Raw genomic sequence first — 23856 nt, 5'->3', positions numbered from 1 at the left:
TCAGCTCACAGGTCTTTGAAAGTACTGGGACCTGAAGTAAGGCCCATTTACCTTAACAGGCTGGCAGCGGCAGCAGGATCAGGCTGCACAGGACGAGGGGCAGAAGTCTCTTGGGGAAGCAGGAGCTGCTCACCTACACCTGCAGTTCACTGCTGCTGAATCCCAGCAATTACCATGACCTGGAGTGGAGGATACCACATGAAAATGTAGTCTAATCAAGCTAGTCATTGAAACTTGCTATGCTTTTGAGGGGAAGGGGAATGCATGTTTTGCTCTTTGCTTCTGATGTAGCTACTCCAGGTTTTTTCTTTGCTGTGATCAAAAGTAGGGGTTTGATTTTTTGTGTTTAATGAAGTCAGAGCTTCTTATAAACTCTGGTTACATCAGCCCCCAGAGGTAGGGCAGTGGTGATACCACAGTTGTCATAACCATTTGGCAGATAATGGAGGTGTATAGTCACTTGAGAATGTGCTTAATAGCCAAAACTGCTGAATGGATTAGAAGTTATTTGTATGGATCAAATAGAAACCCAGCATATCCCAACTGACCCCCTAAATCAGTCTCCTGAAGCTGCAGTGTGAAAAAGCAGCCGTCCATCCTGGCCATTAGCTTATACTCATACTCTTACTTCTGTAACCTAACGGAGAGGTCTGTCTGCCTATGTGAATACTCACCTATGCAAACACTAACAGGAAAATACGTGTCACAGTAATTATTGAAATACGCACTTTTACCCCTGCAGAAATGAATGCTTCCTTACATAATTTTGAAAAAGCTTGGAAAACCTACCTACTTTTAAGTGGTATTTTTCATGCTTATCCAGTTGGATATGTACATGTCAGGTTTTAGTCTTATATTAAAATAGTGAATTGGGAGCTCCTGAAAACCATTGAATTTAATGGAACCAGTTAATGACTTCACATTATTACTCTAGTAAGCACTCTCATAATGGGGCTACTTAAAGAAGCCTTATTTATTAGTGCAAATGTATATGGGTCAGAATTAATTTTAAAAAATTCTTTAATTGTTTTCCCCTTATAATTTTCACAGCAGTATGTAGTTAAATATTCATGATAATGCTGATGATATGCTAAAGGTCTGAAATAGATCTGGAGTCTCAAAATCAACACAGGTTATTTAACCCTTTTCATCTAATGCACCATTGGGGACTTGCTCAGTGAAATCCCAGAGCACTGGAATAATTAGAAGATAGTAATGAGGATTTAATTAGTCCTTGAGATATGCTGAAATAGGACCACTGAGAACTTTTCTATTTGGACATGGATTGCAAGCAGAATTGATGCCGTTGCAGCTGCTGTGATGTGCTGGAAAATGTATTCTATTGCTGGAGGCAGTTTCGTGGCACAATTCTGTGCCTGTCAGATCTATGTGCAAAGTGCCCAGAGTACACACCTCCAAAACTGTTGAATTAGTAGCCTTCCTCTTCTCCATCACTTCCTCCCAGTACCTTTTCTTTTTTTCCTTTTTTTTCATGTCATTCTTTCCCTTCTAGCTTTATTTCTGCCTGTTGTTGACATGATCCAGCTTTTGAGGATTGTTGTACAGTTGAATGCTCTATTAAAAACATATCACAGACAGGAACAGGGAGTAAGAAACTGAAGGCTTGTAGGAGTACAGGTGTTATATTAAGCAAAATCTGGATCTTTTTGACACAACGGCTTGTGAGCTTTATCCTCAGATCTAGTCCTCACTTAGTATTAGGTTTTCACAGAAGTGATATTTATCAGTAGCTGCAATGTAGTAAATTTAAATAGCTTTTTTGGCAGCCAAGATGTTATCCAGCAAGAGGTAGTAACAGATGGGATGTGATCAGGCATCTTGATGTTCTCTTTGTGCTTCCCTATAAACACTAAGCAGGAACTGAATTCCTGCAACTACAATTTCCTAATTTGCCCATTAGATTTCATATAGGTATTTTTCTCCCCGTTAACTGTTTTCTGAGCTTGCTTATTTGTACTCTGTCATCACATAAATTCCACTGTCATGTGTTTTCTTCTAACAAAATATGAGTGGTTTTGCGGGTGTGGAAGGCACAGAATACCAATCTGGTGGTTTGCACCTACAGTTCCTGATCAGATTTATGGCTTAATACTGACATTTGATGGCAGAGAGTCTTTTCCCTGAAATCTATTTTCTCCTTAAAAAAGAAACTAGAAGGGAGAAAACAGATCCAAGAATTCTTATTGCAACAAAAAAGATACTGTAGTTTGCTTTTAGATTTTAAAAAGAGCTTTTCCCTGAGAATGTGTCTTTTGCTCTCATTTGGGGATTTGGGATCTATTCAGAGCACTGAGGAACTAGAGCAGGGTCAAATGTATAAATATATGTATAAATATATGTATGTATAAATATATAAATGTATATATAAACATAACTACTCCTACATTTATACAGTCCTAAAATTACATTTGGCCCTTTGAAGGCAACCGCAAGGCTTATGTGGCCCCTGGCGAAAATGGGTTTGACACCCCTGAACTAGAGAATAAAAATATTTTTGTCATTAAAATTCTTCTGCTTGCTATGTTAACGATGACAGCACTTAAGGCTAAATCAGACTTGGTAATAAGTTTACTTGGTGTAGACTGAAGTGTTTCAGGCTCTTAAAGAAAGGTGCTTGAGACATGGACTGAGTGCAGAGCCAGGTATGTCTGAGTGCCTCTTCTGCACATCACGTTCTCCAGGTGGGTCAGTGCGGAGGAGCCGAGCGCCAGCTGGTACTCAGGAACAGTGTGCCAGGCTGGAAGGAAGTCTTCATGTTCAGAAAGCTGGGCTAGAGGAATTGTGCCCTCAAAAGCCAGAGGAGTGTGTCACATAAGGAGGAAAAGCAGGCTTTAGTTGAAGCTGTCACATCCTTACAAAGAGTTAGTTCATTGCAAGGCTAGCTCTGTAAAACATCCATTTTTCATCTCAAGTCATATGATAAAACAGGAACATGATGCATGGGAACATCCAGAGCTGATCTGCATGAGAAGACAGAGCCATGCAGTACAGACATGCACTAAACTTCTGTGGTGACTCAAAAAGTTATGTTAGTTTCTCAAGTTAGTGAGCACCAAGTTTATCAGCAGTCTTTAAAAAAAGATCAGGCCATCATTATTTTTTAGCACTGTGTTTTTAATTTGATTGTAAAAGTGGAAGTGTGCACTGAAATATAGTGTTGGTGTGATGAGCAGGCTTTTTAAATGTATGCACTCTGTTTTCCTTTGCTGTTTTAATTGCAATAGCACTCAAGACCCCTATTTTTCTACCTGTTTGTAGTGTACCACATCATGTAGCAATGCACAGCAAAAAAGCTTACAGTATGTCTACTTTGACTAGTAATCGAGATCTTTGGAATGAAAGGTTACTGGTTCTCACTCTGAGCTGTGGGAGTGAATAGTTTTGTCTGTCTCAGGCAGTGCAGGAAGACCTGCTTTTCTTGCCCAAAAGTATTAGAAATGATGTTACTCTGCCAAACCAGGTTAATTCTTAAAGAAATCAGTTGCCATTTCAGGATGCTAGTTTCAGACTGTCCTTGGATTTTAAACATACAGGAGCCAGGTTCAGCTTTAGGTTGATCTGATTATTTGTGGCCTACACTAAATTTACAGCAGTATTGGCCATCTGCAGGAAGAACTGAAAGAGGAAAAGGTATGATTTACATCTGATAAGCCATGCTGGGAGAGTGAAAACTGCAGAAGTAGGATTTGAGGTAGATAATAATATCTGTGCAATCAAAACCCGGAATCAGCTCTCCCAAGTAAATTTTGTATACTAGTAGCTGGTCGTTGCTTTCTTCATGCTGATGTGAAATCTTGTTATACTTGGCGATAAATCTTTATTTCATTTTTTTAAAACTAAATTGGGGATTCTCTTTTTGAGATTAGGGAGCAGAATTGAATTATTCTGAGAGAGTTTATGTATTTGCCAGCAGAGAGACTTCTCAATAGAAAAGTTTCCACTGACTTCATTAAGCAGCCATCAGATTCCCTGCCTCTGGGCTCAGAGCAAGATAAGCCACAAGCAGCCACTGATGAAGAGCTGGATGAAGTGACAGTCGACATTCCTGTTCCCAGGCTCCATGTACAGTTCCTGGGGACGATCCCTGTCCCTGGGACAGCTTCCTGTCACAGCCTGTAAACCAGGGGTGCCAGTGCTCTCCCTGTATAACAGCACAGTCATTTCCAGGCCACTCTGCTCCCTCAGTATCTCAGTTACACTGTTTATGAAGCTTCTCTAAAAATAAAGAACTTCTAGTCTCAGACCCTTTATGTCTTTTTAATTTAATATATGGGGCAGTGAGCTGAAATCTATATAATGTATATATTATAGCTATCACTGGATAGTTCCCATACCAAAGGATCCCAAAAGGCTGCAGAATAAATGCTCGTCAGGGAACAGCTGCAAATCGAGGAAGGAAAGAATCAGTAAATTGTAACTCGTGGTAAAATAAGAGCAAGACAAAGGCATTTTGGAACTGAGGGCAACATGCTGATTTTGTATTTTTGAAAAAATATTATTATTTATTTTATGTGTGCGCAAGACAGAAAAGTCACCATGTGTTATTTTAGTCCTGTTCACAAAATCTATCTGTGTATATTGTGGTATCCAATATATTAATTTCATTAAAAGGAAGATCCGAGTTGATCCATGGAAGCTTTGAATGGGAGTCTCCAGGGAGGGCAAATTTTTCAAACCGTAAATTTAGACCATTAAGTCCACAGGCCTTGCACATTACACTCTGAAAAAAGCCATTCCTTCTTTGCTCTCCACCATGATTTTGGCAAATATGTGTGTTATTGGGGAAACTCAGACAAGTGTCAATTGTATACAGCAGATGGATTCCTCATGTTTTTCAAGTTACTGCTCAGATTAATTCCAACAGCCCAAGCCACCTACTGAAATCAAGGATTCGCTTCCAGAGCAACTGAGAGGGCAGCGTGTGGGGCTTTTGTACTACAGTTCACTGTTACCCTGATTTTCCGAGCATATAGTAAAAGCATCTTGTCCAAGGCATCATACAGTAACAAATTATGTTTAAAATGGTGCGGGAGCAATGGTTTTTTGTTCTATCTGTGCATCAACATCTCCACAAATGTCTTTACTTCTCTGCCCTCGGTGTAGCACTTAAAATTTACATCAGAGAGCATTACGCAAGGTTTGCATTAGGAAAGGCTGGATATTTCTTGCCCAGCGACCATCTGGGTAATCTGTCTGATCCTTCCCCAGATTCTAATTTATCGATGATAGATTATACGAATTTCAAGGCCAGGCAGTAGCAGAGGGAGGTTTAGGGGTGGGAAAAATTTAAACATTATTGCATGCTATACATAGACTGGGTTTTGTAATATCAGAGAGAGAGGCAGAGGAGATTCAGCCAGTTAACCTAATAGCACAGCTGGTAAAACACTAGGGGGTCTGGGTTAAAACCTTAGCTAGGTCATTAGTTTCCATCTTCCCCAAAGCTATTCACATTGTGATGGGAAGCAGTCAAACAAATAAACAGTGTGGAGACTCTAAGAGAGATATTAAGGCATAATAAGAAAATACTTAAAAAAAAAAAAAATAAAACCAATCCAGCACTTTTTCTTAAACAGAACATTGATCCTTGTGCGAAAAGAAGAAATACTGCAGTGATCTTTGCAGGAAGCCCCGATTTTGCTAAGGCGATGTTTTCTGTAACTGCTGTGTCACGTAGTCAAAGAAACATCCTTTGCTGAATGAGTGTGAAGAAATGCATTGGTCTTTCTGCAGATATTAGTAGATGCCAACATGAAAATGTCCGAGTACCAAAGGGAAACCATGTCACTGTTACTCTGGCCCAGACAACTTCAGATGTTTTTAGTGACACCCTGATGGACTTGGAGAAGACAACGAGGTTTTTTATGTGGGCTGAAGAAAAAGCTCAATGTAGAAACTAATTTTTTTTTTCATGGTTAATGGGGAAAAAGAGCTTTCTCTTCATCACTTTGTAAAAGGTCGATTGTGATTGGACAAAGAAATGAGGATTTTTGAATTATTTTTTTTTTTTTTTAGCTTTTGTATGAGTAAAAACTAAGTATCAAGAAGATTGTTAACCTTCTTGTTAGAGGCTAAAAATAAGCCTTTTAATTTCTTCCATGTCAGTGGTCTCAGTACATTTTCTTTTTATGCTGCTACCCTTCAGTTGCCGAAGTTGCTTGTCAGCAGAAGCGTTCTCTCAGTACCAGGGATATTAGCAAAGATCTAGTATATTTAATACCAAAGTATTACTCATGTCAGTGGGACTGCTTGGAACAAGTTCATACCAGAGCCATCCAAAGATAATGTATTGGTGCAGTGCTATAACTTAGCTGTGCTAAATATGGATCAGAATCTTGTTTGCCATCTGTTTGTGAAGGCGTTTTTTGTTTTGTTGGTTTTTTGGGGTTTTTTTTTACCAGCCTATTAATTGGACAGGAATACTGAGAATTAGTATTTGCATCATCTAAATGAGGTTTACACTACAAGCTGATCTACTCATGCTCAGCAACCCATCAACTCGTAGTGTATATTACTAGGTCGGATGTTCCATGGTATGACACATGTAGGTTTCATATGTGCTGTAACCAGTCCAGGTGGGCATATTAAGTAAGGCTGGCTTCTGGAAAGTGAGAAGAAGAGCTGAGGAAAGTACATTATCATGAACGTAAAGAACTCTTGTGCTTGTTACTCTGGAGGCCAGTTTTCTTATGCCACCCGCAGGGTTTCACTTTATTTACTTGGGTTGTATTCTGGTACATGGGTCAAACCTTTTCCAGTTTCTTCATTCCTGTTAGTTGTTTAGACTTCTGTATAATGTTTGGCTCCTTAGATTTTTTTTTTCCGGTATTTAAATCCCTCTCACTGTGTCGTTTTAAATGTATATTTTAAGGAGGTGCCATGGCATTCTTTGCCAGTGACAGTAGTTTGTGACCAGGTAGCACTGTCCCCCCCACAAGCAATGGCCCAGCAGTATTTTCTTATCTCCTGTGGTCTGTAAGCTGCTCATCTCCAGGTTTGACTACACCATTTGGAGATGTTTGTTCCAGCACCATGAACAGTCCTTGCAGTCAAGCTGGTTGCATATTTAGGGTCCTGGTATACCAGGTTTATGTGAGAGTAGTGAACTCGTTCAATTACTAAAACACTTTATGAACATGCGAATCTTGTTCTGTTGGATGTTTCCTTGCAGTGCTCTGAGGTGCTGACTGGGGACACGTTTAACTGGGCAAAACCCAGACGTGGGTCACCAGTCCAAAGACTTCCTGAGTTGTCCATGCCATCCGAGACGGGTGGGCCGGGCAGAGTTTCAGTCTCACTGTGACCTTCCTGAGCATCCTGCCCTGCTAACAGGTTGCCAAATTTTATTATATCCACTGCATGGAATATTGGGTTTTGTTTGCTTAGCTTTGCCCTGCCATTTTTATCTCAGCATTGTTTACCCATGGACAAGCTACATTTCGGAGTTGCCATTTTAGATCCATCTCAATTCTGTTGTATTCTCTGGTGGAAATCGTGAGATAGCGATTGCAGCCCAAACAGCATCCGAGGAAGGAAAGTCAGCCAAAAACTGTGTCATGGGTGTGCAAACATTTACTCTTTTTTCTCAAGGGTGCTGGCCAGTGCCTTGCTGACATACTAAGCATTGGAAATTTGTGTGATTCCCCTGCACACAAGCTTTTCCTTAATAGGTAGTGGAAAACATCTCTTGTCACCTTTTTTTTTTTTTTTGAGCTGATTTGTAAGTAGATAATTTCATGTTATTTTTTCTCTAATTATTTGATGATTAGCAAATGCATCCAGTCTGTTTCTGCTTTCCTTATTCCATGATTTTCAGAGTAATAAGCCTGCCTAGCCCCTTTTTTAGCCCTTGAACAAGGAAACTTCCCTATTCCTAACTCAGAAGAGCTCCTCAATGGCTTTGGTCCTGTGCTCTGTCATTAAGCTCGCCTCTCTAGAAAGAGCGATAGCCTGATATACTTTATCTTACAGAAGTTCTTTTTTACAAAGTACTGCTGCAAGTTGTATCTTTCCTCATGTTTTATTTATCAGATGTGTAATCTAATTATGATCTGTAAACTCCGAAGTTTTCCTGAGCTTAAAATGAGTAAGTGTTTCGTGTGTTTTCAGGTTTAATTCATTCATGAAAATCAATGCACTACTCCTGGCTAGATCAAAAGCCCTCGCATTGACTGCAGGTTCAGTGTGTGCCAGCAGACAGTTGCTGTGCATCAGTTGATGGGCAATAACTTGGTACTTTGCTGTCGCTTCCTTTGTGTTGGAGCTCCTGCTTTCCTGGAAAGGTGTTTGGGGTTTTTTTTTCATATTCAAGCCAAGTCTTTAAAATATCAGAAGAATCCGTTTCAGATTTTGCAGCAACACCCAGGACATTCGGTGGGTGTTTTTTGTGGTTGGTGCTAAGGAGATTATATTCAGCAAACAGATGATTTTGTGTTGGTCGGTGTGCAAATGTAATTAAGACAACTTTAGTGCATAATTTCATTAAACTTTAGTAATTTACTGTTGTTTATCTGGTTTGTATATAAATATGATAAGGGAAAACCAAGATTTTACATGTTTTTACAAAGGTATCGTAAATGGTATTAGCTATTTGATATGTATTACCAGATATTAATACTGTATAGGACAATAGAAGCTTCATTTTTGTGTTTTCATTTATCAAAGGAGCAGAAATGCTTCTGTCTTACCTATTTAGTAATATTTCTCTACATTTTGCTAAAAAGAAAGAAGAAAATATGCTACCTGACCATCTTTAAATGTTGTACATGTGTTCTATTTGAACATGCAGACATATTTTTTTATAGTTCTGGTGGTTAATAGTATGTTACTGTTCCATTTAGAACTAAGAAGCACAAAGGTGACTCTACAGCTTTAAATTGTGTTTTAATAAAGACAACCATTCTTTAGGTATGTAAATGTAGTGTAAATAATAATGAAAAAGGAAGAGAATACTTCTGGCAGGCTCACTTTATTCAGCCATTCCTGAAATAGCTTAGTTTGCCAAAATCCACTCACGTGTTTTTTCAGTAAGTAATCTCTTGTTGTGTTGGCAAGTAAAGCAGCATCTGTATCTCTTCTGTCACTAATATTAAAGGAAGGGAGAATATTTGTTCACTGATGAACATGTTGCCATTGCAATCTTTAAAGTCTTAATTCGTGGCTGTTTTGCAGCATTTTATTTAAAAGACAAAAAACCCCACCTTGTTGTCGTCGAAGAAGTTGACATGTCAGATGCAGTCTGGCTGTTTAATCACTCCACCAGCTTTACTCCAGTGCAGCTCTAATGTAATCCTGCTTCCCTTCTTTACAAAAATAAACTTTATCTTAGATCTAATTTTGTGGAAAGAAAATTTATTTCTTTTTGTATGTCTTATAAAACGAACACTAGGGAAAATGTGTGTAAATAAGGAAAAATGAATGTATGCCAGCTGCTCCCTTTCATTTCTGATAAGATTTCTAGGAGTGATGTTGTTTTCTCTCTATGATGCAAGAATGTTAATGATTTGGCCAGGAACCCCTTTTCTCTCTAAGACATCTGAGCTTTCTGCAGATATTTGAAGCTCTTCAAACTCATGCACTGATCTCTGAACATTCACTGGGCTCTCATGGAGGTAAACGAGAATAAACTTCTCTTTCTCATGATGAATTTCAGATCCCAGTAAGAACCTGATCTTGCTTTCTTCTCCATGTCACGTCTATAGCTGAAATGACTCTTCTGCTCTCTGGAAGGAAGCTGGAGCAGGTCCTATTTTAAGGCCATGCTTCAACATACCGTACAGATAGTGATAGAAGGTGATATGGCACAGATATTCTTCCTGAATTTCAAGCTTCTTTTTTTCTGAATTCTTTACCTGTCCATGCTCAAGAGAAGACAGCAAAGCCAACCTCATTTGAGGGATCTCATGCTCTCTGGGATGATGAAACTCATGCCTCACATCAAAAGCTGTTAAGGAGTCCATTCCATTCTTCTTGTGTTAATGAACATCTCTGTAAACTAAGACCGGAGCATGAGTTTGAGTAGTTTCCCACGGCTATCTCTGCTGTTGAATGCCTGGCGTGCCCCATGGCATGGTTTTGACTGAGCCCCAACCCCGGGCATGGATGAGGCAGCACAAGGCACTGCGCACAGGAGTCATACAGGCTGCCAGGACTGCGTGGGAGGGTTTAGCTGGATGGACATGAGGGTGCCACATGGCTTTGCAGGCCAGGGAATCATCCCGGTGTATTTTATTTATGACTCTACACATAGCCACACAAGTCCGCTCCACAAAAACGGATTAAGAGAAGTTTCCTGAAGAAGAGGCGATTTGAGTGGAAACATTTATTTCACTTATTGCTCTAGTCCCTTCAGGAGCCCTTCTGACACAGCAGAGCTGGCTAAAACTGATATTCTCCATTAGACGTTAGTCCATGTTCTCCATTAGATTCAACAACCACCGGTCCCTCTGCATCACTACTGGAAATCACTACAGCCCACGCAAATGATGGCTTTTCAGCACATCATCTATCGTTGTGGTATTAAGTACTGCCCGCAATAATAACTGGGCTGAAAAACCCTTATCACTAGCACAACGTTTGGAAAGTTATCTCATATAGATTAAGAGGCCCACAGTGAACAGAAAACCCTCACTTCTGTACTAGATACAAGAGTAACTTTACTATCTTTATAATAAAAAACTTAGTGTGACCAGTACAAAATTTTTCATTTAAATGGATCCCACGAGTGTGATGTATATGGTGTATGTGTGTTGGGAATGTGAGCATTTATTTCATACAGACATACGATTGTATTAGGTTTCTAAATTAGTTACAGCACTGTCGGCAGAAGGCATAGGCTCTGTAATAAGATTTGTGTGCAGAGTTTGAACTATTCTAAAAATCGAAGGGGTCTGTTTCAAAGTAAAGCCAAGTGGAGAAGGTCATATGAGCTTTCCATTGCAGAAGTGTGGACTTTTCCAAACAATACAGGCCAGTTTCCAAGCTGCCATTTCACCCTTGGTTCTTTGCTGTGCCACATGCGTGTGGCCCAGCTCCCTCCAGAGCCGGTCTTTGAGGAGACTTGGAGGTTCAGATGTGATCAAATCTTGTGTCTTGGGGCTTGCACAAAGATCAGGACAACTCCGTATATATTCTGCCAAACCTTTCAGTTGTTAGAGTTTTAGCACATTATGGGTTGAGCTGTTCATAGCACAAAAGAACTGGGCACAAGGAGGTGCAAGATCATTTCACTAGGTCTCACTAGGTCTCACTAGATCTCTTGCTGCAGCTTTTGAACCTTAAATTAAATTTGGATTCATTACTACATTTACAAAAGGGAAAAAGGAAAGCATGCAATACAGGTGTGCTGGGCACAGACAAGAAGAAGGACCTAGAGCACACATACTAAAATGACATTTTTTTCTGGCTTATATTAGAAGTCTTCACATAAAGGGAAATTTTAGATCCTGAGTGTTTGTGGGCAATAGGATTATTTACAGTGGATTTCCCTATGCTTAAATTATGCATTTTGGTAGCCACATATAATTTTGGAAGTTATGATACCACCACAATAAGTAATCAGGCAAATTCCGTACTACTTATTAGGTAATGCAGATAATTGCCTTTATTTTTTTTTCCTAAAGTTTTCTTTAATTTTAAAATCAGCAGCCATTTGTAACTAGGCAGGACTGCCCTTTCCTTTACAAGTAAGAGTTCTTGAGACCTGTATACAGGTTTTGATTGTTGAGATAGCTTTGCTGATTTGGAGATGGATTTGTTTCTGTTCATATAAACAATAGCAGTTTTCTGGGTGTCTTTAGTCTAAAAATAACTAAAGAGGGTTGTTTCTTTGTTAATGCCAAAGTTCTCTTAAATAAAGTTACCTGAATATTAATTTTTGCTTTGGCGCTTTTTTCCCCTTTAGGTTTTATGACAGGCATACAGAGGAACCCCCAAATGTCACAGTATGGACCTCAGCAAACTGGACCTTCCATGTCACCACACCCCTCACCTGGAGGCCAGGTGCATCCTGGAATCGGTAGCTTTCAGCAGAGTAATTCAAGTGGTACTTATGGGCCTCAGATAAGCCAGTATGGACCACAAGGTAAAATGCTTGCTGGTAATACAGATGATAATTTTAATTATATATATTTGTAAAAAATATATGTACATATAGTGTATGTATGTAGGTATATGATTTCTTAAAAACAAACAAACAAAAAAAGAAAAAAAAACCACAAACAACAAACTGCCCCAGAAAAACACTTAAACATACAAAACTGTCATTCAGAGTTGGAGCTGCATGTTGTGGAAGAAGCTGCTTCTGTTATTAGCACCTTTCTCTGTATAAAAATAGCAACCTTAAACTGGGCAAGGAAATGATGAATCTGTTGCTTTGCCAGGGCCATTGTTTAGGAGCCCAAGCGTGTCATCTCTACGACAAGGCAGCATTTGACCGAGCATGGAATAAGGGTCACAGCACCAATCCCAAAATAGGACTTCTTTTCTTAGATGGAATCCCAAGGCCAATATGAAATTGCGTGGTGACTGTGAGGGTTAAAGTCTTCTAACGAACTTAATAATATAGTGGTGACTGTGGGAATAAAAATATTGAGCTCTAATGCATACGGTTTGTGAATCTTAACTAACCCTTCAGAGTGCGAGAGACAGTTCCTTTTATTTTGCTTGTTTGACAGAATTGCTGGAAGACTAAAAAATAGCATTCACAATTTCTGCCCCTGGACATTGAACCCATACATCCTTGAACTTGTCTATTGTTTTGTCTTCAATGGATAACCTTTATAAAGTATGCATCTACTTAGGGGTTTAATGAACTTGAAGTCAAGCCACAGAATATATAAAGGGCAGTGTTTTCTTTAGAGGTACATACAGAAGCTTTTCTATTTCAGCACTTCCTACTATTACTTTCTTACTTAAAATCCTCAAAAAGGACGGGAGCTAGTGATGGGAAATTCTGTAAGGGCTCAGTGACTTGCCCATGCTAACAAGGATGGTTATTTTAGTCTCCGGAGTTTCTGAGAACTAGTTCTGATGTTTGTTTGCAGGGAGCCTTGCAGCCCTGTGCAGTGTTCCTTTCTGTTTCATCTCTGGGTCACATTTATTGTAGTATTCTGAGCACAGGGCTACAAGCCAAGATTTCCCAGTTTCTAATTTTGGCTCTGCCTTTTACACCATCTTTCAACTTAGGCGAGTAGATTCATTTCTCTGCTTCGCTTTCCTTAACTGTGAAATGGGGCTAGTAATGCCTTATAGCCATGTGTGAAGATTAATTACCTAACTCCAGTTGACTAGTGCTTTCCTTTTATTTGGAAAGCATTTTGTAGCCATAAAATGCTGTCCAAGTGCTTATTTTTATCTGCACAGTGAGCAACTAGCTTAACTGGTAAAAATCCAGTGGATTTATGATGTGCTATCCTGACTTCCCGCTGTACTGCTGCTGCTGAGATTCCGAACTCTGGGAATAGTGGGTGTCAAGTGCAGTAAAACATTAGCCATCCACACTGATTGAATGGAAAGGTTTTTGTACTAAATCAATGCATTTAAGTAACACGCGGAATACCACTTTCTTTTTTGCTTGAGTTCAGCAGTTCTTTTCCTCCCTCTGTAGATGAAAGTGCCTATGTAATGATTTTATGGGTCGTGGTCAGGAAGAAAAGGCTATTAAAAAGTGAACTTGAGGGGCAGGAAGAAAATGAGCATCATTGTCATTAACAGGCCGTTTCAGAAGGGTCTGGTGAATAGTGTGATGGATGAAAAGCGTGTTCTTCTGCCAGTTCTTGGAGAGTACTGGTGATCCTGTGCACCGGTCATCATAAAATTAGGGCCCTGTAGACTTTCAGCTCTGCAGGTAACAAATAGAGCAGAAGAACACTACATTTTCACCAGGCTAATATCACTATTAATAAAATCCTAGAATGAAGATGGTGTTATTTCAATGTCATGTATTCACCTAGATTTAATAGTGTTTTAAATTTTTTCAAGGCCAGGCTGTATGGGGCTTTGAGCAACCTGGGGTAGAGGAAGGCATCCTTGGCCATGGCAAGGTGGTTGGAACTAGATGATCTTTAAGGTCCCTTCCAAACCAAACCATTCTGTGGTTCTATGATCTGTAATTTCATCTCTTCATATACCCTCTTACAAAGTACAATTATATGCCGGCAATGACGAATATATAATAATGTTACCCCATTTGCCTTTTATTGCCAAAATAGCAAATATATTAAAAATTAACTAGGTTGCAACAGAGTTCTTAAATTATTAAACTAAAATTATTGTCAAGGATTTTATTTGCTTTTTGTGTTTGCTTCACAGAGGCCTTCTGCTAGAATATTGTTAAGCATAGGCTGAGTTCGACAGGACTGCTTGAATTTTTATATATGTGTCAAAGTATTCTGCAACATGAAGCTTTAAGTTTAAGTGCCAGATTTCACTGTGTGTTGTCCTGAAAACTGTTGCTCAGGGCTCGTGTCCTTTCTCTGCAGTGGAATTGATCACCATAGTCAAGACTACACCAGTAAGTTTGGGTTGGAGGAATTAGCCCGCAGTTCATGAGAGCAGAATGATCCGTTTCATGGATATGGTTGATTTATTTGGTTTTCATATGTTTACATGACACTTAGATCTATAATAAGAGTAGAATATCTTTTCCCAGGAAGCAATTCTGTACTGGGGACCTAGTCCAATCCTGTGAAACCATTTCCTGCAAAAATGACAAGTGGCTTTGGCTCCATGCTTCTGTGTGTCTGTGATACAACACAGGAGCATGCAGTACAGAACATTAGTTTTAATTTTGTATTAAATCCCAGCATTTTCCTGCCCTCAAGAATTAAAAAAAAAAAAAAAAGCAGAGCGAGGATGGCAGTTGTTACAGGATAAAACAGTCTCTTTGGTTTGCATTTGGACAACATCTAGCCCGGAGGCTAATGAAGCTCTCGTCTATGACCCGAGCATCAAACTGCTTCCACAGCAAAATGTCCCTTAAATGCACTCTAGAGAGCAGTCGGATGCTGTAGTCAGTTGGCTCTTTTAAGACTGAGGCAGAGAAAAACTTCCTGTGGATCAGTAGAACATATCAGAAATGCACCCTGTCTCACTGACTTTTCCTACTTAATTCATAGAATCATAGAATTATTTCAGTTGGAAGAGACTCTCAGGATCATCGAGTCCAACCATAACCTAACCTAACTCTAGCACTAATTCATCAGTAAAACTGTTCTGTTTGGGTGTAGCAAAGAAAGAAACCACTACTGAAGATCTTTGAACCACAACCACAGAACTTCACAGTAACGTTAAACCCCCCTTTGTTTTTTTGTGGTGAAGTAATATGAATTGGGTATTTGTGCTTTGTGATCTTTAATGTTGTTGGACTCATTTCACAAAAGCACTTTGCTTTCTAGGTCTCACTGGTTTTAATCCTACTTTTTAAAGTGGTAGCATCTTCAGAATGGGATGCATTTAGTACCTCAAGAGTCTGGACCTCAGAATCCAGACTCACATATGCTACAGCCTGTGGAGTTAAGGCTTAAATATCAAGTGTATCTACTCAAGTTCCTTAGGTAAAATAATTTCAGGGGAATTCAGAACAATACATTTCAATTGTCTGTACAAGAAAAACTTGATTTTAAGATACTATTTTTAATATTGTGAATCGCACCTGTGTCTCTAAAGCAGAGAGCAAAACTAGCAGATAGTTCGCGAATTTCTCTCTTTTGGGCTTGCCTAGAAATGGCAAGATGTCAGAGCACTTTGTTCAGCAAACCTGGACAAAGTGGACCAGAGTGTCAGCAACAAGTATGCACATCTGTCTTTGGCACGTTGTTAGTAGGCTTTTTTGTATTTTATGTTCATTACACTCTTGGTGTTTTGGTTTGTTTTGTTTTTTCTTCCCGATTCCATTTGCTGCTTTGGTTTTTGGTGTCATCTCTCTGGGTACAATTCTACTCTGCTGAGGGGAAGTTGGAACCAAAAATCCCTTGGCTGTGGAGGGGAGGAGTTGTTCAGCAGTGTTGTACAGCTGCTCTTGCCAGGCTTGTACCCACTTGAAAAGTGTGGGCTCTTGGACTTGGCTGCCTGACACGTCCAGCTGATGTGGGCTGGCCTAGCATCTGCTGCATTCATTGTGTTTAATGCTGCATCCATCTGTTTTCTGTCAAAGCCACTGCCAACAAATTACTAATCTATTAGAGAAACATGGAAATAAGATTGCACTCCTCATTCCTGGCAATTCCTCTCGTATTTTGTTTGGCTTTTATTTTGCCCTTTTTTTTGTGGTCTAGGAAAGGTATAATAATAGGTAGTTCTTGAGGTATTGAGGAAAGGCTTGGAGGGGGGGAAAAACATGGAAAAAAACGTTTAAACTTATTTTCCTTCCTGAAAAGATACCACTTCCCTGTGCTTTTGGACCTGTATCCCTGGAGATGAATGATGAAGAGCTATTTTAACTGAGTCACATATTTTTATGGAGAAGATTCCACTGTTTTTTCTGTGTTGTGCTTACACTGGAGAAGCCAAACATGAAAGAAGAGACTTTTTTGTCCCAATTGAAAATAACATCAAAACAACAATAGTATTTAGCATTGGTGTTTGCTCCTCCAAGCATGCAGCTGAACCGCACTTCGCAGACCCTAACTGACAAAGCAAATTGGCTCTGTGTAAATTGGACTGACAGTAGCTCCCAGTGATTATTGATATCAGTTCTGCTAGTCCAGGGATGGAATTTGCTTCACTTCGGGAAGTAGCATTACAAATAGCATGTACATAAAATGTCTTAACTGGCCGTGTATAATCTTTGAGCGGCATATATGCACCATTTTGCTGCATTACATTTTTTCTTGCACAAAGCAACTGGAGAACCAGAGCAACATCTGAGTTGTGTGTTAAACCTTTAACACTAGGTAGAGCAGTGTGAAACTAGTGAACCCTTCAGTTTGTTGTCACATACGTTGAATCAGAAGTGTGGCTTCTGATTCTCAGCAACCAAAACTCTGGCTGTGGGGGGAATGGCTAGCAGAACAGAAAATAGTCAGCTGCCAGCGGCCGAGCCTGGAGGAGGAGGGGGAGGAGAAGCGATAGGGCAGTCTGAAGTCAGCATAAAGCTGAATATGGAGCCTTTCATCTCTGTTGAACCACATATTGGGCATCCTTTTGTGAAGACCCTCAGGCAGAAACTTGGTTTCTGAAAGAGAAGAGAATTGTTGCTCCGTTTCCTTGGGAAGCATAAGTCTCACGCATTCTTGCTGCAGAGAACTTGTAGCAGAGTGAGCAGCTGCTGGGTGGGGAGGAGGGCAGGATTAGCCAAAGCACAGTATCAGGAGCATATGAATTAATTATGTGTGCATTCAAATGATGGATGAGTATATTTATTTTAAATATAAACAGGATTGCATGCTACTGACTCCTCTGCCTGTTAGCTGAGGCCCGAGGAGAGACATGGCTGATCTCCACGTTCAGAGGAAGAGTCCAAGGGCTGCTGCCTTTGAACAAGCGTGGGAATATCCGAGAGTAGTCAGGAAACTCTGATCTGCGGCATCCCACAGGGAGGGAATGGGTCGTCTTTCCACTAATCTGGATGAGATGGAAATAAAGACAAGTCAAAACTGATGACTGAAGTAGTGTAATGTGATCTGTTTCCTAAAATACTTTCCTATCATATCTTTACCTTTTTTTTCCTCTTTCTCATGCTGCTTGGGTTTGTTTCTATAACACTGAATACTGTACACTCGCTTATTTTAAGCTTTCACATGGTAGGAAAATCAGCACTCAAATGAGTGAAGCTGCTACAAGCAGAGCAGTTTGCTCCCGTGACAACATAGATGGGAGTGAGCCAGGTTTTCGTGCCATCCTTCCTAGGGCACATGTTTACATTAGCATCTTTATGCTGCTGATGATTACTCTTGTAATACTAGTTTTCTCAGAAGCGGTGCACTGTGAGCTACCAGCCCTTCTGCTGCCGTAGCCAAAGTTTGAACTTACCAGGAAAGCTGGGTAAGGCAGGAGGGAACAGGAGTGTTTCTCAGGTCCCAGCAGCCATCCTCACCAGTCCGTGCCAGAGTGTCTCTGACACAAATGAGCAGAATGATTCGGAACAGGAAGCCGCTGAGACTAGCCCATTGCTGAAATTGCAGAAAGATGAAGGATGAGAACATGAAATTACAAAAATAAGAATCTCCCTTGAGCTTATGTAATAAGTTTCTTACATGCCACGTATCTCTTTACTGCATAAGACAGTTTTGTACTGTGTGCTATGTTTTTAGCCCTCTGGAGACTGTACTTTTCTGTTTGCTGTTGTCCCATGACATATATTAGGCAGAAAATGTTTGAGGTTCACATGATCATTCAAGTTGGAAGGGTACTCAGGAGTTCTTCTTGGCTGACCTTGTATTCAAATCAAGGTCAGATATAAGATCAGAGCAAGGTTACTCATGACTTTATCCAACTGGGTCTTGAAAACTTCCAAGGTGGGGACTCTGGACAGCCTCCTTCGGCAGCTTGTTCCACTGCTTGTCTGTCGTCATGGTGAAAAAGTTGCTCTGCCATCGAGGCCAGCGTGGTTCGCTTTAGTTCACATGTGTAAGTTCTGCAGCCGCTAACTTCCTAAATAGAAATATTTAATGTTTTTTTCTCTCTGCTTTTTATCTTTTTGTTCAGGAAACTACTCCAGACCACCAACGTACAGCGGTGTGCCCAACACAAGTTACAGTGGCCCAGGACCTGGCATGGGTATAAATGCCAACAGTCAGATGCACGGACAGGGGCCGAGCCAGCCTTGCGGTACCATGCCCCTGGGTCGGATGCCATCAGCTGGGATGCAGAGCAGACCATTTCCTGGAAACATGAGCAGTATGACCCCCAATTCTCCTGGCATGTCTCAGCAGGGGGGCCCCGGGATGGGCCCACCCATGCCAACTGTGAACCGTAAGGCACAGGAGGCGGCTGCTGCAGTGATGCAGGCTGCTGCAAACTCCGCTCAGAGCAGGTATGCATCCAGGTGAAAGGAGTTTAAATGAGTGGGAATGTTTTTCTTGTCATTTCTGAAGGAATGGCACTCTATATGTGCATGCGTATGTATTTATACGTATTCTGTCTGTGCCCTTATCTCTGGGAAGAGATGGCATGTGGGAAGAATATTTTTCCTTAAACATAAGGGGAAAGCATGTTAACATGTCTAAGTTACCCTCTTGAAAAGCAGCTGTGACAATGGAGATGACAGCCACTTCCAGTTTGGTTTTTGGCACTGTAGGCTTTAGGAAAACCCACAGGGTTGCAGTGACATTAGGAGTCAAAAACAAGCTCTCTGCAACTTAAAACTGATTAGCTGTATATGTATGTATAATTTCCAGTAGAGAGAGGGCCAACATGTCCTTGGCAGTTTGCCCCTGCCAGAGAGTAAGGGAGCTTATGAAGCTGCCCATCAACTCTTGCGTTTGCTGTCCATGCTGTGAGCAGCAGTGCTGATGGCACATCTGCAGGATGTTCTTGTTCCTAGTCAGGCATGCAGCAGGGAAGAGGAGGGCAGGCTGAGTGGAGCAGCTGGAGGGGAAAGGCAGGAGAAGGCATAAAAGCAATCTGTAATTACCTGGAGTTGATAACTGTCACTTACGCATCCCTAAGAGAGGACTTGCAAACAGGACCGTAGAGGGTGGAACCATCACCTGTCTTCTGGTCTCCCCTTCGGGCAGCATAACTGCACATTGACATTTGTACATGGATTTTGGCAAAGGTACTTTGTCGTCCATGGTTATTTTTAAGATACCTGAATACTTACAATGAAATCATATTTTCTGGAAAATTTTTCAGATTAAATAATTTCCACATTTCCCTGGACTCAAGTAGCTCCTGGTGTATTTATTTTCCTTTTTTGTTACAAGAAGTTCTATTACATTTGAGAATTACATGAAGCTGTTTGTGCTGTTCTGATGAGCAGGAGTATGTGGGGGCGTGTGTGTTTATTAAGCATCTTGCATTTATTTATGCATATGCATACACAGATGCACATATATGCATACAGGTATTTATCATTGAAGACCAGTGTTTCTGGACACTAGAGTTGCTCTGATGCAATGTAAAACTAGACACGGGGCTAATGCGTCCCTGTTTCTGTTGCTTTCTTGTTTTGCAAGCTTGGAAGGCAGGTGGCTTCTAGTGATAAGCAATAGCAAACTTTAAAAACAATAAGAGTAAATTTAGTGTACTTTACGTTATTCCTCAGTAAAATAGAACACACTCCCTTAAAACAGACCATATTCCAGCAGGTATCTGTGAAACAGCAGTCAGGTTTTTTTAACAGATCTGTCCAGGAGGATTTACAGAAGTCTGCTTCTGTCTGTCTGGTTTAGGCTATAAGCTGATAGGTCAGGCACAAAGGAATAAATGAGTAGCTGCAGGAACAGTTTATAATCATGTAATGAAAGGAAAAGCTCACATTTGTTGGTCTTTACAGCAAGAAAAGACTTGATGTTAAGCGGAAAGTATTTGGTTGTGATTCAACTTAGGCTTTGGTCATAGCATGTGGTGTTTGATCGAAAACTAGTTTGAATGATTACTACTCTTATCTCAGACCTTCCTCCGAAGTCAGTTTTGTAAAACCACTTTTGGTTTCTAGCTTAGCCTGGGCAAAACTGCACCATTTCGGAGCCTTTCCATTCCATACTGCCTGTTCCAGTGATCCAGCATCCCTGGAAGTCAAATTGCTATTGCAAATACTGGCAGAAGGGCTATTTATAAACTGCAAATCAAGTGAAAGCTGTCACAGCCCTCTGATGCCAGGGGGCTGCCAATACACTGTTTTCCGCTTTGATCCCAAGTCAACTGTACGGGAGAAAGCGTAATGGCTTTGGCTATTCCTGCAAATCCTCCATGCTTGCATATGGAAGGAATGTACTTGACAGTGATTCATATTTGCAATACAGAGGCTGTTCTTTTGGTCTACATTAGGCCACCACACATTAGGTCGCCTGCTTATCCAAGCCAGTCTGGACTGGCAGATGCCCCATGTTTTTCTTTGAATGTCTTGACTTTATAAGATTCAGCTGTGGGTTTCAAAAACTCTTGAATTTTTATTACTATAGAACACACCTCTCTATGTAGAATCAAGAAGAAAATGAAATGGTTGTGTCAGAGCCATGGTTACACAGCAGTATTTCTGTACGAGTTGGTTGTGATCCCCTTCAGGATCAGCTTGTTGAATTAGTAGCCAAGTATAAATAGGAGAGAGAAATTTATCTTCAGCTGTTAATCCACAGGATCTATCCTTTACCAGTACAGGAGTCTCATTTAGACATAAAAAACTGGTTTGCCTCTGCCTTGCCAAGCTACACCAAGCAGCTGTGTAAAATGAATTTAAATGGCATGCATCAGAATAAAATCACTTCCACTGGGGCAGAAAATCAATGTTCATTAACCTGGGCTGAATGATCAAGATCTGAGTGTCAGCCAGTTGTAAACAGGTATCATTGTCAGTGCAGACCACCACCCTTTTGATTAGAGAAGATATACAATCATATAAATAGAAGTGGAAGCTCTGGAAGATAGTGAGTTTACATTATTTGAATTAGCCTTTGACCTCGCCTTGAGGCCTACTCTATGTTAACATTAGATTAATTTCTACAGCTATGTGATACCTCCCCTGTAACCTAAAATCTTGTGTCTTGTGCCTTGTGCATGCAGGCCAGTGTTTTCCAAATGAGGCTAAAGGAAAGAAAGGTCTTTTCAAGACCTCTTAATTGAACCAGCAGTATCTGTGGTTTCACACTACCCAGGATATTTAAGCTTGGTCTGGGTAACAGCTTAGAGCAGGCAATGCTAAATAATTCTCTAATACCCTGTACAGTAATTCTCCTTATTTTCAGGAAGACAGTGTGAAAGATCTACAAAACAGTGTTTTCCTTTTTATATCTGTCTTGGTCTCAGCACACCCACTGTAAGGTCTATATGTTGAAGACCTAATATATCCACTGAACTCCAAGGAAAGACGTTTCGTAACTTAGGCTTGTGTTGGCCCAGCCTCAAGGGCTGGTTCTGCTGCTGGAGGTTAGAACCCAGCAGAGGCCTCTGAGGACCAGGTGGCTCCAAAAACTAAAGTTGTTTATCACACTGTAGTTCTTATAGCAATACATGTATTTATAGTGATAGATAAGCATTGATGTGTGTACAGACCTGCAACACAGTAAACCTTCAGTAAAAACAAACAATTTTAAGCAAATGAGATGGCATTTTTCCTGTTGATGTGAAAGGCAGCAAATTTAGCCAGTATCTTCTAGTAGCAGCCAATTTTGAGTTACTCAGTTTGTAGATGTCTAACTTGAAACTTTTAAGAACTGGATGTTCACCGTCTGTGAGCTTTTCTTTCCATTAAGTACCCAGTACTTACAGTAAGTACCCAGTACATGCTATTGATAATTATTAGGTTGATACCTGAAGTTAACAGATGTTTTTGGAGCTAGATGCTTGTAATCATTTTCAGCATCTCTCATGCTAGCAATGAGTGTCATTCTGAGCATGTCTTCTTTGCAGTTGAAGGTGTGACTGTAGTATATAGAAAGGTAAAAATGTAGTTGCAAAGTAGCCACCTTACATACTGTTTGCAGTGTGGCCTTAGGAAGACGGAATTCAGCACTAGGTGGCTGTAAAATACACATCCAGCTGGATGCTAAAATGAGGCTTTTGCTGGTGCAACTGTGGTTATCAATACCTGAAGTAATTACTATAAAACTATTTTTGATGTGCCTACATGAGGAGCAGTCCTGTCTTTGAAGGCAGCATCTTTGACTTCAGTGTACTGTACCGTAATATGATTCTCAGGATTGCGTGTTGCAATTTTGTAAATGAAAGCAATTTTTTTTATAGATTGAATGAATTTAGAATTCAGTGTCATTGATTTTAGAGGAGACAATTCAGACATCGTAGTTCATTAAGCTGAGGAATTGGGACCCAGCTTAGCTATTTGCAACCTCTGGCCATTTAAAATCCTGGCCATTGGGTTGCTAAATTGAAGTGGATATTTACATTATCGTCTGCTGCTCCCCGTGCCACCTGAGAAGTGATGTTCAGTCTCTGTAGTAATGTGCGGTGTTGCCTTGCTGTGACATTCCTTTAGGCACTCTAAAATGTGGTTCTGGTTCTAAACTGCTTAGCAGCTGGCTAGATACTACAGCCTCATCATGGTGAGGTCAGAAGAACTGAGGTAAGTTTTCATTCAGTCCTAAAACTGATCTATAAAAGCTGCACTGGTATTAGAGAATCTCTGTTGCACAGAGAAACAGCTAAAAAATTAGTGTGAGTTAAAAATGTGCATTCTGTGTGTCTCCTTTTTAGTCCGCGTGTGTGTATATGTGCACATGCACACTTGCGCACATACAGGCAGACTAACCTTCCATCAGCATTTCTCTCCTGCTACGTATGTATAATTCATATTCCATGTCGTTGGTGCCAGCAAAGCACTTTTTCCGTATTATTTTCTCCAACAGCAGGGTAATGCAGCACTGCTGATGGACTAGAAGGTACTGGTGAGGAAATATAGTAATGGACACGGTGCATTAAAATGTCAAAAGGAAAAAGAACGAGGCGGAAATGGGGAATAAATTTTTTAAAAAGAATAATAATATAAATAAAAAACAGAACACTTATAGGTGTTTTACATGCTAGAGCCTGTCAATTTCTACTTAGTATTTTCCTGTCTGGCCCTTTTGATCTTGAAACTTGGGTTTAAAATTCTAACTGTGGTTTTAAAAGCTGCAGTTATGTAGCAGGAAGAGTTGAAGTGCTACAGTAAAACTTATCCTCTGTAATCCCTGGAGAGAGTGTATATTTTCCATTGTTTTCCCTTTTCCCCTTAAGCTT

General features: G+C 40.3%; 1 protein-coding gene across 1 annotated transcript in view; it reads left to right on the top strand.

The window, feature by feature from the left end:
* The window catches only part of ARID1B (AT-rich interaction domain 1B), a gene marked incomplete at its 5' end in the record, with an annotated part of 326929 nt that overhangs the window by 247462 nt on the left and 55611 nt on the right, over positions 1 to 23856 (top strand). The window contains 2 exons of the mRNA XM_080342352.1: positions 11924 to 12103; positions 18667 to 18994. Coding sequence (XP_080198478.1) covers positions 11924 to 12103; positions 18667 to 18994 — 508 coding nt within the window. The remainder of the gene's footprint in view (positions 1 to 11923; positions 12104 to 18666; positions 18995 to 23856) is intronic.

The sequence above is a fragment of the Nesoenas mayeri genome (assembly GCF_963082525.1).
Source record: "Nesoenas mayeri genome assembly, chromosome: 3".
NCBI classification, from domain to species: domain Eukaryota; kingdom Metazoa; phylum Chordata; class Aves; order Columbiformes; family Columbidae; genus Nesoenas; species Nesoenas mayeri.
Note: the sequence above shows the minus strand (reverse complement) of the source record. Positions and strands in the feature narration are given on the sequence as shown.